This window comes from Oncorhynchus mykiss, chromosome 7, assembly GCF_013265735.2.
Source record: "Oncorhynchus mykiss isolate Arlee chromosome 7, USDA_OmykA_1.1, whole genome shotgun sequence".
In the NCBI taxonomy this organism is placed as follows: domain Eukaryota; kingdom Metazoa; phylum Chordata; class Actinopteri; order Salmoniformes; family Salmonidae; genus Oncorhynchus; species Oncorhynchus mykiss.
In genome coordinates this window covers 41,742,157-41,756,656 of record NC_048571.1, presented here as the reverse complement: position 1 = coordinate 41,756,656, position 14,500 = coordinate 41,742,157, and the positions used below count along the sequence as shown (strand labels likewise).

The 14,500-nt window shown below is 44.5% G+C and overlaps 1 protein-coding gene across 3 annotated transcripts; it reads right to left on the bottom strand.

Moving 5' to 3' along the window:
- Positions 1–1,779: 1,779 nt before the first annotated feature.
- LOC110527774 (PAK4-inhibitor INKA2) lies at positions 1,780–14,096 on the bottom strand. Of its 3 annotated transcripts, XM_036983257.1 has the most exons (3): positions 5,976–6,059; positions 5,472–5,541; positions 1,780–4,804 (listed from the first exon to the last, which is right to left on the bottom strand). In XM_036983257.1, exon 3 carries the CDS (start codon positions 4,796–4,798, stop codon positions 3,677–3,679), a length of 1,122 nt encoding a protein of 373 aa, XP_036839152.1. In that variant the 5' UTR covers positions 4,799–4,804; positions 5,472–5,541; positions 5,976–6,059; the 3' UTR covers positions 1,780–3,676. The 3 variants fall into 3 exon arrangements, with proteins under 3 accessions (XP_036839152.1, XP_021464952.2, XP_021464953.2); XM_021609277.2 differs by lacking the exons at positions 5,472–5,541; positions 5,976–6,059 and adding an exon at positions 13,437–14,096; XM_021609278.2 differs by lacking the exon at positions 5,472–5,541 and having other exon boundaries at positions 5,976–6,064.
- Between the last annotated feature and the right edge of the window lie 404 nt (positions 14,097–14,500).

Here is a 14,500-nt window from a genome sequence, read left to right as displayed (position 1 = left end):
TATCGTGTGGGAAGTTTTTTTTTTTTTTTGCAAAAAAAAGGAGCTTAGATTCTGAGCTTCTCGGAGTTGACAAATATAACAGTGAAATGTGAGCACATTACAGGGAGAGGAGACAGAGTTGTTGGTTGAACAGCTGAGGAGTCTATTTATTGAAAGACCAATGTTGGGATGTGGGAATCTGAGCCAACATGGATCCCAGGCAGCATGGCTACCCCACTCCCTCCCCCCTCCCTCCCAGTAACATGATAATCCCTCCACTCACTATAAACTAATGCTTTTAATATCATCATCTCTTCATTTCCATCAATACATTAGGGGAGGAAGGTCAAAGATTAACTAATATAAGCTGTGAGGGAGGCTGCTTGCCTCTTGCAAGGGGTTATATGTGTTTCTTGCAGGCTTGTATAACGAAGCTGTGTGGGTTAAGCATTGTACCCCAGATCTGTGATCAGGCAGGGCTGTGGCCGGGGCTAGCCTAGGCAGGGCTGTGAGAGAGCGACAGCTGCCTAGCAAGAGGTTGGAGAATGGAGGGAAATGGGACGGGGGGGGGGGGTCAGCAAGCATCCATTGCTTCTCACCCAAAGGAAAACTGGAACCAGGAGAAAGGGATGACAGTTGCAGCTGTCCCCTCCTCACACACACACACACACACACACACACACACACACACACACACACACACACACACACACACACACACACACACACACACACACACACACACAGAAAGAGCCCCCCAGTTTCCATCCAACACTGCACCTGGAAGTGGACGACTAGCCTACTGTAGCAGCTCAACTGTAATCCTCCTCCCCCTTCCTATTCCCATGCCGATGACTGTATATTGTATTCCAGGAGTTGGCGGATGCTTTAGTCCAGGTCTGGGAGGAGATCCCTCAGGAGACCATCCGCCACCTCATCAGGAGCATGCCCAGGCGTTGTAGGGAGGTCATACAGGCACGTGGAGTCCACACACACTACTGACCCTCATTTTGACTTGTTTTAAGGACATTACATCAAAGTTGGATCAGCCTGTAGTGTGGTTTTCCACTTTAATTTTGAGTGTGACTCCAAATCCAGACCTCCATGGGTTGATAAATTTGATTTCCATTGATAATTTGTGTGTGATTTTGTTTTCAGCACATTCAACTATGTAAAGAAAAAAGTATTTAATAAGAATATTTCATTCAGATCTAGGATGTGTTATTTTAGTGTTCCCTTTATTTTTTTGAGCAGTGTATAATGCTTGTGGATAAGTTGCTGTGTTTTGAGCGTCATATAGTGGTTCTGGAGAAGAGAAAGAGAGAGTCAGAGAATCAAAGTGTGCCTGCCTGTATGTTTATTTATTTAAAACGCTGACGGGCGTCGCGGTACAGATTTAGACGTACTTGTCCCTGAGTTGAAGCACAGGAGATGATTCGCTTCACACTAACCAAATAGTAAGTCATGCTACAGCACTTAGGCCTATAGAGAATGCAGGGAGTATAGTAGAGCAGGTCAAATCCCAGAACTATTCTGAGAAAAGGGAAAGCTTGATCATAGTCTCACAGGGTATACTGTATGTGGTAAATCTGCTGTTACCATTATATAACAAAAAACGAAGAAAAAAAAAACGAAGAACTATTTCAAATCTAAACATAGCGAGACAGACTAATTGGTTTGAAGTATGTTGGGGGTGTTAAAAAAAAATCACCCAATAAAAATGGGTCACCGATCAAAGGGTACATTTATGTTCGGAACATACAAATGACATTTCCAGTCGAGGAACCAGAGTGGCGCGTCTTTTTTCAGAAAACAGTTTAATTTACAAAGAGTCAGTGACAGTTTTACACCCAGTAACACTTTGAGGTTCGCAGAACCACAGTTTTAACAACAGCGCTAAAAATGACAATTACAGTTGTAAATATGAAGAAGACAGGCAGAGAGGCTCTTCTAGCATAACAGGCTTCGTAGAGGCGGTCCGTCCACGTGTGACCAACTGAACATAATCCCACCTGAATATTGAAAAACCCGCCATATGTGCATAGCGATATTTAACAAATCAAATTCACGTCAAATCAAATTCATGTCTGTCGAATGCATGGATGGGGTGATGTTTCACATCAAATCAACTCCTCGAGCCACTCTTATTACTGAGGGCTGAGGATTGCATTTGCATACCATGTCTTCTAAAATAAGATCAATAGTCCTCGTCACTTCAGTGATTTCACTGAGGAAATGATGTGGAGCTCAGCTCTGGGAAATGACGGTAAAGGTTGCGCCATACTGCTCTGTGAAATCTCCCCGAAACGCCTCAATTTCTTTCATAAAGAGAGCTAGGACCAACCACATATCTACTGGGTTCAATCTTCCTCTCTTTAAGACCCTTTAAATGAAATGAACACAATGGCTAATAGACTTTGTTGACATCATTAACATGCTCATTAACATGTTCTCCTGTGGTTCTAGGCGCAAAGAGAAAACATATGGCTGACTTCATTAGGTATAGTACTGTATGTACATGTGGAAGGATTCACTGTAAACATTCTCCTCCTCAGTCCTCTGCTATCTTGAAATCTCCAGGCCCTGCTTAGCATTAGATACATATTACACACATATGCAACGGCCGCATCGCAGTTTAGGGTTGATTGGGAAAACGCTTGACAGCCTACGCTGAATGACTGCACCTCTTGTCTGTGCTGCTGGCTTGTCCTTATGTAACTGTAGGCAACCAGATGGCACACAGCTCTCGCTCTCTCTCTCTCTGCCATGTGTAATACGCTAGCCAGGAGGATTGGCTGTAGAGTCAAGATGTGCCATCATGTCTACAAGGCAAGAGATAACCCTATCCTGGAGTGGCTTTGTGTGTGTAGGTGGCTGGTGAACGGTGAAGGTGTAACGGAGGTGGTTCAGAGACCAAGGATATGTGATGAGTAACCTTGCCTGAGACCTGAAGACTTGTGCTAGCTCCCCAAGCTAACGCCTAGGCTTTACATCGGCGGGCTAGAACAGTCTTGTGGCGCACAGGAGATCCAGGTTCAAACCCAGTCAGTCACACAGGCCACATCCCGATCCCTGAGTGAGGTTGATGTGACAATATTAGACCCTTCTGTATTCATCCGGCTGTCTGACTCTGGGCAACGAGGCGAAGAAGCACCTGTGGTCATGTTTAGTGGCAGTTCAGTGACAACTGTTTCACAACGTCACAGATAAAACATTTACTAGAGCCCATGCAGTACGTGTAACAGCTGTGTTCTATTGCTAGATAGAAGTACGAGATGAGACATGAGGGTGGGGATACACTTGGGTGGGACCTACAGCAGCATTCAAACATAATGAAACAAGAGTTGAGGTGTGAACCATGACGATGGAATTCAGAGCATTATCTGAGCATCATGTCTATATCGAAGTATCGTCTATCGTATAAGTCCAGGGCACTTACGGACTCATTCGAATCCTAACAATTTTTTTGGTGAACCCATCTATAAGAGGAAGTCCTGCTTACTCTCTCAGTCACAGGTCTTAGGTCTTAGGATTGTCAGACAAACAGTTGCCCTGATAATCTCTCTGTTGGGAAATAGTGTGGATGTTCATTCCTCAGTCAGTCCATTCTCTGAGTGGAGACAGACAGACACACAAACCTCCCAGAGCTCCCAGCCAAATCCCCAACACCTGCCACCACCCTGGAGCAGCGTCAGCATCAGACCCACACAGCCGTGTTGTAGTCAAACAAGGGCTGCATTTTCTCCACTCTGGCCTCCTGTCTCCACTCTTGTCTCCTGTCTATGTAAATCTCTGAGAACTGGCTCTGGCTCTGGCTCTGTCTCTCCTCAGCCAGCTTAGGACATGGCCGGCCCTTACCCTGCTGCTGCTGTCCTACACCTGCCCAGAACGGGAAGTAGAAGCTTCCCTTGGCCTGCTGCTTGGCCACTTTCTTGGGCCTCTTGAAGAGTTTGGCCTCCTGGCTCTCGGGGACCATCCAGCCTGGTCTCTCCTTCAGGAGCTTGTCCCTGTCGGGCCTCACACTGCGCAGGAACCTCTTGAAGATGTTGGTGGTCAGAGAGAACTTCCTGCAGATCTCCTGGGAGCGGCTGAGACGGAGAGGGTGGGCTGGGGAGTCGGGCCTGTCGGCTCCATCTGCCCCCACACAAACACCCCCAATCATCTCCTCCTTCTCCAGCTCAGGCAAGTCCAGCCAGTTGCCCACCAGGTCGGCGAAAACGTTGTCCCCTAGGACCAGGGGCTGCCGGTTGCGGCTGCGGCTCATGAGCGAGGAGGTCCAGTCGCTGGAGTCGTCCATGCTGTCCTGGGAGTAGTCGCTGTCCAGCGAGGGGCCTTCCCTGGATAGGCTGTAGAGGATGCCAGGCAGATCCACCACCTGGGCTGGGTGAGCCGGCTGCTGATGCTGCTCTGGAAACACTTGGCTAAGACGTGGGCCACAGTACTCCACCTGTGGGGCCGTGTATCCTGACACTCTGCGGGGGAGAGGGAGAGGATGGCTCTCACTCTCAGTCTCCAATGTCTCCAGGCTGGAGGAGGAAGGAGAGGTGCCCAGGCTGCTCCGGTGCCCCACCCGGCTCTGCTGCTGCTGCTCCTCCCGACCAGTTGTCCAGTCCAAGGGGGGCCTGTGAGTAGGCTTGAGGCTGGGAATAGGGCAAGGGCCACATGTGTCTGCTGTTGGTGGTGGGGCCGCCCTTTGGATTGGCCTCCCTGAGATGTCTAGTTGCTCCAGCACTGTCTGCACTTGTAGAAGCTTGAGTTCCTGAAGAGCCCCCATCATGGAGTTCATCTGAGCATGGAGGCCATCTCCTGCCTCCTTCATAGACACCTGTAGGGAAAGAGATGGGAGAGGGAGAGGATGAGGGAGAGAGGGGGAGACAAAAACAACAGGGAAATGGCCAGTTAGCGTCACCCGCAAAACTCATCCATTCAAGCACTTCTATAACACATCTATAACCCTCTGTCAAACACTGACCAGTGTTTACATTGCCCCTCTACGGTTGAACTTAGTTAGATCACAGCACCGCTTAGGACAAATGAATGAACGCAAAGACGAACCAAAATGTACACATGGTACTAACATATTTACCCCTCACCAATAATGATTTGTTTTCCATATCTCCATTTTGTGTTGCTACAGTTTATCTCTCGCTGCACCGTAGCCCTTCTGTGTTTTGAGGCCACTCATGTTTTTTTGTTCGGTCACATGACCCGTTTTGAATGACAGGGCCCCCATATGGCTTGCGTATGTGAGAGGACCCTGTCGCTCAGCAGCTGTAGGGAGGAGTATCTCTGGCTTCATCTCTCCCACGCTCTCTCTTTCTCTCTCTCTCTTTTTCTCTCTCTCAAACTACTCTCTCTCTCTCTCTCTGTTCCAGCATCCTGTGGGACTGAGCTTATGTCATGTGACCAAGCTATAACCGTTTCCCCCGCAGCCAAGCAGTCCCTGAGGCAATAGCGTGTCTTTAAAAATGAAGCCATGCACCCGGACTTACTTTGAACTTGGCTGTTGATATGACAGATGTGTCTTCGGGAATTAAGAATACACCGATGCGAATGCTCCTCCTTAAAACGCAAAACTGTTACAGAAATAGAACAACGCTAAAAAAGCATTTAAATCCACGCTGATATCGTTTGGAGAATGCCATGTTGCAGTTGAACATTTGAATAAGGGATTGGAATAACAGATCATATTTCAGTAGTCTGACCAACTGTGCTTTGACTGTTTTCACTGTCTCTCTGAATAGAGACAGCCCTCACTCAAGGACAGCTAATACAGCTGGGTAATACAATTGGTCCACCATACCAACAATGTAACATTATTTGTGTGCACTCTATAAGATTGCTCCAACTCACAGTAGACTGCAAACATCCGAACAAGTTGGATAAAATGCTGTTCAATTAAATGAAATATAGAAAACATCAACTTTATACCTCGCTCTACATGTCCAAGATATTAAATCTATCCATCAGTCTAAGATCCTAATAAATCATCTTACCTTGTTATAACTTCTACACAAGTCTGTTCCTCTCTCTTGGCTGCTCTGTCAGTCCGTCTCTACTCTCCACTCTCACCTTTCAAACAGCCCTTCCTGCCAACCCCTATATGTAGCCCCTGCCAATCAGGGCCAGTCTCTGTCCTGGCAGCCAATCAGTTGTGCCTGTCTAGACGTTAATCCCTAACCGTGGGGGTGGGTTCACTCAAGCACGCATTAATTGACAAAGACTGGGTGAGAGTCAGCAGCAGTGGAAGTGGTGTTTGGGGTAACAGCAGTGTGAGTTGGTGTTGGGGGGGGGGGTGAGTGTTATGGCGGCCTTGCCATATGTTTAGATGTCTAGAGGGATTCAATTATTGAAGAACAGGAGGGGGGATGGGTATCATAAGTAGCAAGGTCAATGATATTGTACTAGTTGACCGTGGTACACATAAGTGCCAAGCGGGAAAGCATTGGATCAGTAACTTCAGTAACTAACACACTAGCAAACGACAGACAGGAAAGTATCAGCAAGAAGTGATTGAGATGTGAGAGGCGGACATAATAATCTGCAGTACGTCCTGATGTATGACGTCACAACATGTTTACAATATGTTAATAACATGTGGTAATACTTAATACGAAGAGCGACCTCGTAAATCATATTTTCTAAAAGAAAACCTGCAGGCCTACATCAAAAGAATAAATCAATATAATTTGCCTGAAAAATCATTCAACATTTTGCAGACACTCTTGTTTTAGAACTGATAAGACAACATGGTCAATCGTTCAACAGGTGCAAGAGCCACTGTACTGACCAACCCTAAACTAGCCTTTCATCCCTTCATATTCAAACAAAGAAAATGATGCACGAAGAAGCACTTGAAAAGGTCTCACAGAAGATCTCGTAATCCATACGCAGCTCAGCTGACATGTCCACCGAAAAATGAAACGCAACATCAGCAGAGAGACAAAAGGAGTCTTTGTTCCTAAGTAGCCATTATAGAAGGTGAAGGTAATTGGAACAATGAGGTTGTCTCTGTGTTCTCCTGGGGTTCTAGGCGCTAAAACATATGGCTGACTTCATTAGGTGTAATTAGCCGGAGTCTTTAGAAGCTGGTGAACAGGCTTTATATAATTACTGTTTACCTCAAACCACATCAAGGTTCAACCAGCATTGCCACATGGTGCACACGGTTGGGTTTTTCCCGATTATCTCCATAAAACAACATGTGGAATTGTCAATAACATTACATCAGAATCATTTGAAAGATTACATCACAAGGGGCTGAAGTTGCCCTTCTAGAGCTGTACTGCAACCTCTTGTCAGGAGATGCTACCATTCCTATTCACATGGAATCTATCTGGCTGACTTGTTCATGCATGCTTACTCCTCAACATGCAATCCTTCTTCCCTCCCAAATACACTCATCCGCTCCAATTATCCAAAAGCACACGGCGTTTACTCCATTTGGCTCTCTTAAATGATTCACAATGTCCTCAAAGGCTTCAGCCCCACTGTTGACTTCACTGTGCCAACTAAGGCACTTAATTGACCTCACATGACCCCAAAACTTTGCGGCCCAAATAGGTCAGACGAGCTGGAATCAGCTTTCTGCCGGATCAAATCAAGTCACATTTTTTTTTTGGACTGACTGTCTCCCCAGGGCAGTGTACTCTCAGTGTACTCTCCCACCCCAAATGTTTACTGTATTGTGTTGCAGAGACGGCTTGAGTCAGTGGTTCATAGAAATGTGCTGATAACAGATCTTAAACTCAGCAAAGGGAGAGGGAAAAGGTTCTGCAGCGCATCGAACACTGTCTCTCTGGTACCATTAGCTTATTAAAGCCATATCTCAAATACTGAAGCTAAGTCAGCAGCTTTCTGTAATGTTAGTGTGTTAGCATCACTTCAGCAGTTTGATCCGTCAGGGTCTACCTGTAGACTGTAGACAGTTGGTTAGCGACTGAAAACGTATTAGGAAGTAAAAAGTGCAGGTTAAGGACAATCCAGCCATCCTCAGGCAACAAATGCAGTGATGCAAACGGACCGTAATTGGCAATTAAGTTCTGAATGCTTCAAATGTGGGGAGTAATCACTGGCAGTCCGGAATTAATGTTGGATGATTACCCATTAAAAGTTATGTCTCTGAAAAAGGCTATGAGGTGCCACGTCATATCAAGTGTGCAAAGGAGCGCTCAACAACTATCACACAGTTAACATTTGCGCTAGTCTTTGAATATGCATGAATGTGAATTAAGTCCCACCCAGCATAAATAAATGAACACTATCTTTGCACTCGGTTGAGATTAGGGTCGCGGCTCTTGAGTGTTCTCTCCTCATTCAGTTGAGGGGGAAACAAAATGTGAGCAAGCGTGACGCATTTGTTACGGTGAAATCTGTCTCCCTGGCGGCGCAGTGGTTAAGGGCGCTGTACTGCAGCGCCAGCTGTGCGACCAGAGACTCTGGGTTCGCGCCCAGGCTCTGTCGTAACCGGCCGTGACCGGGAGGTCCGTGGGGCGACGCACAATTGGCCTAGCGTCGCCCGGGTTAGGGAGGGTTTGGCCGGTAGGGAAATCCTTGTCTCATCGCGCACCAGCGACTCCTGTGGCGGGCTGGGCGCAGTGCGTGCTAACCAAGGTTGCCAGGTGCACGGTGTTTCCTCCGACACATTGGTGCGTCTGGCTTCCGGGTTGGATGTGCGCTGTGTTAAGAAGCAGTGCGGCTTGGTTGGGTTGTGTATCGGAGGACGCATGACTTTCAACCTTCGTCTCTCCCGAGCCCGTACGGGAGTTGTAGCGATGAGACAAGATAGTAGCTACTAAAACAATTGGATACCACGAAATTGGGGAGAAAAAGGGGTCCAAAAAAAAATCACAAAAAAAAGAAGAAAAAAAAAGAAAAAGAAATGTCTCCCTACACGTACACAGAACCCTTATTAACACGGTGTAACTGGATACATTGAACAAATAAACAGCACCCAAACACATTTCTTTAAGTGGCAGTTCATCCTGATAAGGTGTCAACTAAAACACATGTACTTCATGTCATGAATTTAAAAGAGAGCCATTCAGTGTTGATGGCCAGAGGTAGGAGAAATGAGAGGCCAAGGAAAGGTTATCAAACCCTGGGCTATTAGAGAGGGCATTTATCTCTCTCACACACGCACACACGCACACACCTCTTATTGAGTATGAATGGTAGGTTGTATTGGTCAAGGGCACTACTGGGATCTGTATCCAGGGCATACAGACCATGCCTCTGTACTGCCCATATAGCAGAGCCCTGTGGTGGGGTGAGCCAGGGCTCTACGCTGCCCATAGACCAGAGGTGGGGGTGAGCCAGGCCAAGCCTCCTGGGGCCCTTTAACACTGGGAGGTGGTCTAATGGGCAGTTTCCTGGCCCTCGCAGACCTTGTTTCTGCCTTAAATGATAAAGCTGGAAGGGAGCAGTGGGTTGCTTTAAGCCTTAGAGAACATCAGCGACATCTTTGAAAGATTGTTTTTGAACAGAAGTCTATAGATGTTGCGTGCTGTGCAAGTGCTCACCAAAATCCCTAACAATAAAAATAGAAAACTTTACTTGATCATTGTACTGCAAACGCTCAAGATAATATTAATGACCTACTACCATGACATTCGTTATGTAGGTCTTGAGCAACTTGTTTATGTTTTCGGGGTTGAATCATTTATTTTTCACTGTGAACCGCTTCCATTTGGTCTCAACGATCGCATCATGCAAACCACCTGCCAATGTGACCCCGGGCAATTTTAGCCAAGGGGAAGGAAGGAAGGAACCGGCTGGAGAATGGAACCACAAGAGATGGTCCAAACAAACCAACTGAGACCACTGCTCCGTACCACCGCTACCCCTACGCCCTGAAGGTAACCGAGAACAAGGAGAGTCTCCGTGAGCACAGTAGCTCGGTTCACCACCTCAGGACGTAACGGCATTGGCATAGTTGTTCTCTCAGAAGTTCCATGACCTCACAGCTCACACACACCCTCCCTAGAATAGCATTCCAAGCTGACAGATGGTTATGTTTGAAATGTCTCGAGGCGAATAAAAGATAAAGGAGAACCATAAAAGTGAAATTAGTGTTAGTATCGATGTCAAAAGCTTTGATATCCTTTGACGCGCTGAAGTTACGTCACCATACAGATGTTCAGGAGGTACTCGGGGGGGGCATTAGTTGCCTTGAAAAGGACTGAATGTTTGCATGACACGTGATGTGTCATCGCCGTTGTGCTTAGCAATGTTGCATTGTTATACACCCAAGAATTGGTTTTGCCATACAGGACTTTCACGTGAAATCGATACAAATCAAACTTAATTTGTCACATGCGCCCAATAGAACAGGTTACCGTGAAATGCTTACAAGCCCTTAACCGACAATACAGTTAAAAAAAGTTACTAAAATATTTAGTAAATAAACAAAAGTAAAAATGAATAAAAAGTAACACATTAAAATAACAATAACGAGGCTATGTACAGGGGGTACCAGTACCGAGTCAATGTGCGGGGGGTACAGGTTAGTCGAGGTAATTTGTACATGTAGGTAGGGGTAAAGTGACTATGCATAGACAATAAACAGCGAGTAGCAGCAGAGTAAAAATAATGTGTGTGTGTGTGTGTGTGTGGGGGGGGGGGGGGGGGGGGGGGTCAATGTAAATAGTCCAGGTGGCCATTTGATTCATTGTTCAGCAGTCTTATGGCTTGGGGGTAGAAGCTGTTGAGGCTCCTTTCGGTCCTAGACTTGGCACACCGGTACTGCTTGCCGTGCGGTAGCAGACAGAACAGTCTATGACTTAGGTGACTTGGAGTCGTGTTTGGCCACTCAGTTGTGGGAGAACAGGGAGTACAGGAGGGGACTCAGCACACACCCCTGATGAGCCCCAGTGTTGAGGATAAGCATGGCAGACATGTTGTTGCCTACCCTTACCACCTGGGGGCGGCCCGTCAGGAAGTCCAGGATTCAGTTGCAGAGGGAGGTGTTCGGTCCCAGAGTCCTTAGCTTAGTGATGAGCTTTGTGGGCACTAAGGTGTTGAAAGCTGATGATAAAACAGTCCATAGCATGATATATATAGCATTCACAATAAGATGATTAGACTTAGATAATTAGGCTAAGCTACAGTCCTTATTCTATTCCATTAGTTTCTATTCTATTATTTTCTATTCTATTCTATTGCTCTTATTCACACCTCCTTGCTTGTTCTCTGTACTGGTATAATGGTAAATGGGGGTTCAGGGGAACCAGCGTAGGCAGACACAGACAGACATGTGGGAACTTTGGCATCGGCAACACCTTAGGGGTACAAGACACTCCAACAGATTGTGCTCTGCATGGTACAGGAGTGGACAGACTCAGGGAGAGTAAAAAAATTAAAAAAAATTGCATCTGCTCTCTGTTTCTGCTTCATCACAGGGATGACAGACTCCCTCTTCTTTTGGGTTTGCAAACTGTGATATGGCAACCATCACTTCACACAACACGCCATACCATGGCTCCCTCCTGTTGTGATCAGAGTGCCACGCCAGTTGACAGACGTGGAGCTAATTCAGTGCAGACAACCCAGAAGCCACAGAAGTGTCATGTTACAGACCGTGCATGCCTTGCCCTGGGCATGTGGGTTAAAGAACATTCTACCCGTTTGAAGAGCGTTCCAATAGGAGTTGTGCCAGTTAATGCTGCTTTGAAAATGCTGTGTGTGCATCTGCCAAAAGATCTGGAACATGAGCAGTGAGAACCCAGAATGTGGATCGTACACTTCAAACTGAGAATACCGTTTTTTTCCCTGGGTATCTTTAATCACAGAGTCCCCAACAACGGCCCTATGAAAACAGAATAGATTTACAGCAATAGCCTATCTATTTCAGAAGACTGTCTTCAAAACCCATCACAGTGTCAAGGGAGTGTATAGCCTAGACATGCCTCTGTGTATGAAAGTTAGGAATATTAATAAAGCAATGTTAAAGCTGCAATGTGTAACATTTTAGGCGACACCTCCAAATTCACATAGCAATGTGATTTACAGACTGTCATTCTCATTGAAAGCAAGTATAAGAAGCGGTAGATCTGTTCTATGTGCGCTATTTCTATGCTTCCCTTTAGTTAAGTTTCGTTTTTTTTTTAATGTCTTTTACTTTCGGGTTTTGTACACCAGCTTCAAACAGTTGAAAATACAATATTTTTGATTATTGAAAAATATATTTCACAGCGGTTTAGATGGTACAATGATTCTCTACACTTGCTTTGTCACATAAACTGAAATTAGGCAAACTGTTAGAATCTTTGCAACCAGGTAATGGCTGAGCAATTTCTGCATATTGCACCATTAATATAGGCAGCAGTTGAATATATGAAGTTTCATTCCAAAACACTATATATCCATTTTCAGAAATGTTGATGAATTAGCTTTTATTGTTTAAAGAAATTATGAAAGATTGGTGTGCTTTGTCGACATCTAATCATGACATGGGGTTGTTCAACATGTATTTGTTTAAAATCTATCACTTGATGGTTTCATTTCAGAGAGACAAATAATGATGTTTTCTTGCTAAATGCTATATATCCGCATCATTCTCAGATAAAGAAGTAGTACTGCTTGGTTTTACACAGTCAAATGTAACAAATAACTAAAGAACTGTACAAATGCTACATTTGTGACATCAATGTTTAAAAAATGTTTTGCAAAATAATGAAATACAGTAATATGAGATCTGTATGTAAAACATTTACCTTTGACATTGTAGTCATTTAGCAGATGCTGTTATCCAGAGCGACTTACAGTAAGGGCATTCATCTTAAGATAGCGTGAGACAAGCACATTTCACAGTCAAATATATAGGATGCAAACATTCCATTCCAGCTAAACAATGGATATATAGCATTTTGCACACAAAAAAACAACATTTCATACACATCTAAAATTTATGAATGAAAAATCTGAGAACAGTAATTTTTTTTTACACACACATGAAAGTACCCATAAGCAATCATGTCTGACTAAAAAACACTATTGCAGAAAATTGTTGGCCATAGCGTTTTGGAAATAGTCTTCATAGAACACTGAGGATCTCATGGAAAGAAAAGAGAGCAGGAAACTGCTTGACCATTCATTAGACTGTACCATTTCATCCCGTCCATCCCAGGCGCATGAACAACGGTCTGCAAGAATCACAGGATCGAATGTTCGAACTGAGCATTTGATTTGCTTGAGTTAACTTATTTACAAACGTCAATGGAACTATGCCGTATTATGCAACCTCAGCTGTATAACAACTAAATATGAATAACTAAATATTATAATTTATATTTTCGTAGCTGTTTACTTATTTTGTGACCCAGTTACATTTGCATTTAAAATGTCCAAAACACGCAACATCTGAATGCATATACTAAAATTGGATATCAGAACAACAGTTGAAGTAGAAACAGAAAACAAACATTGTATAATCAGAAAACTCAAATAAGATGACATACCAGTTCCTGCTTCAGACGTCTCAAGCAAGTATCCATATTTTTGCGCTCTGACATGTAAAGCTGTCGTTCCATTTTTGTAAACGTAAGTAGGCTTTTTCAAATAAAATACTTGCTCATTATTTCAAGCATGCCTATCACAAAAGTCACATAGTCTAAGCTATTCAATTGTCAGCGTCATGATGATGGAACAAGCTAAAAACGCCAAGCTTGTTCTGGAATGCGCGCCCTCGTCTAGTTTTGGACGTGGGATTCCAAAAGCACAAACTCTCGAATCTGTCGCTCTGTGTTGGGTATATTTACTCCAAATATGATTGATTGTTTAGTCCTAAAGATTATTTAGGTTTGCACGATTGCCTGTCGATATCTCTGACTTGTCATCCCCTGCTTTGTAACCTATTCTTCTTCTCATTCACGGGGAGCGCTTACGTTGACCACTCAATTTCCTCCAATGAGATTGCGATGTTTATTTTTCCTTGGCACTGTGCTGACGTTATAGCTGTAATGAAAAAAAAAGAGAATATATTTGCAATGGACTTTATGAGTTATGGCCATGTGGTATTAAAATAACTCAATCTACATTTAATTTGAAATATAAAGTAGTTAGGCGTTGACAGTGTTTTAGACTAGAGAAAATACACATTTGAACGAACTAGCAATTGCACTGGCGTGTGGACACCTGCTCGATTGAAATGATTGAAATGTAATTGTATCAGTGGAGACTGCTGAGGGGAGGACAGCTCATAATAATGGCTGGAATGGAGTCAATGGAGTGGTATCATCCACATGGAAAATACTTATTTGATACCATTCCGTTTACTCCATTCCAGCCATTATTATGAGCCGTCCTCCCATTAGCAGCCTCCACTGAATTGAATATATTCTCCAAGGACGGGATGTAACACTGGACCAAAAATGAGTACAACTCAAAGCCTCCACTTTCGATACACAGATGATGATTGGTTGAAAGGTGAGTTGGGTTACGCATTGAATTGGTGTTCCTCAGAAAAAGAAACAAAAAAATGCATAATTCACATGACCAGTGCTGGTGTCCTGCCACGCAAGTC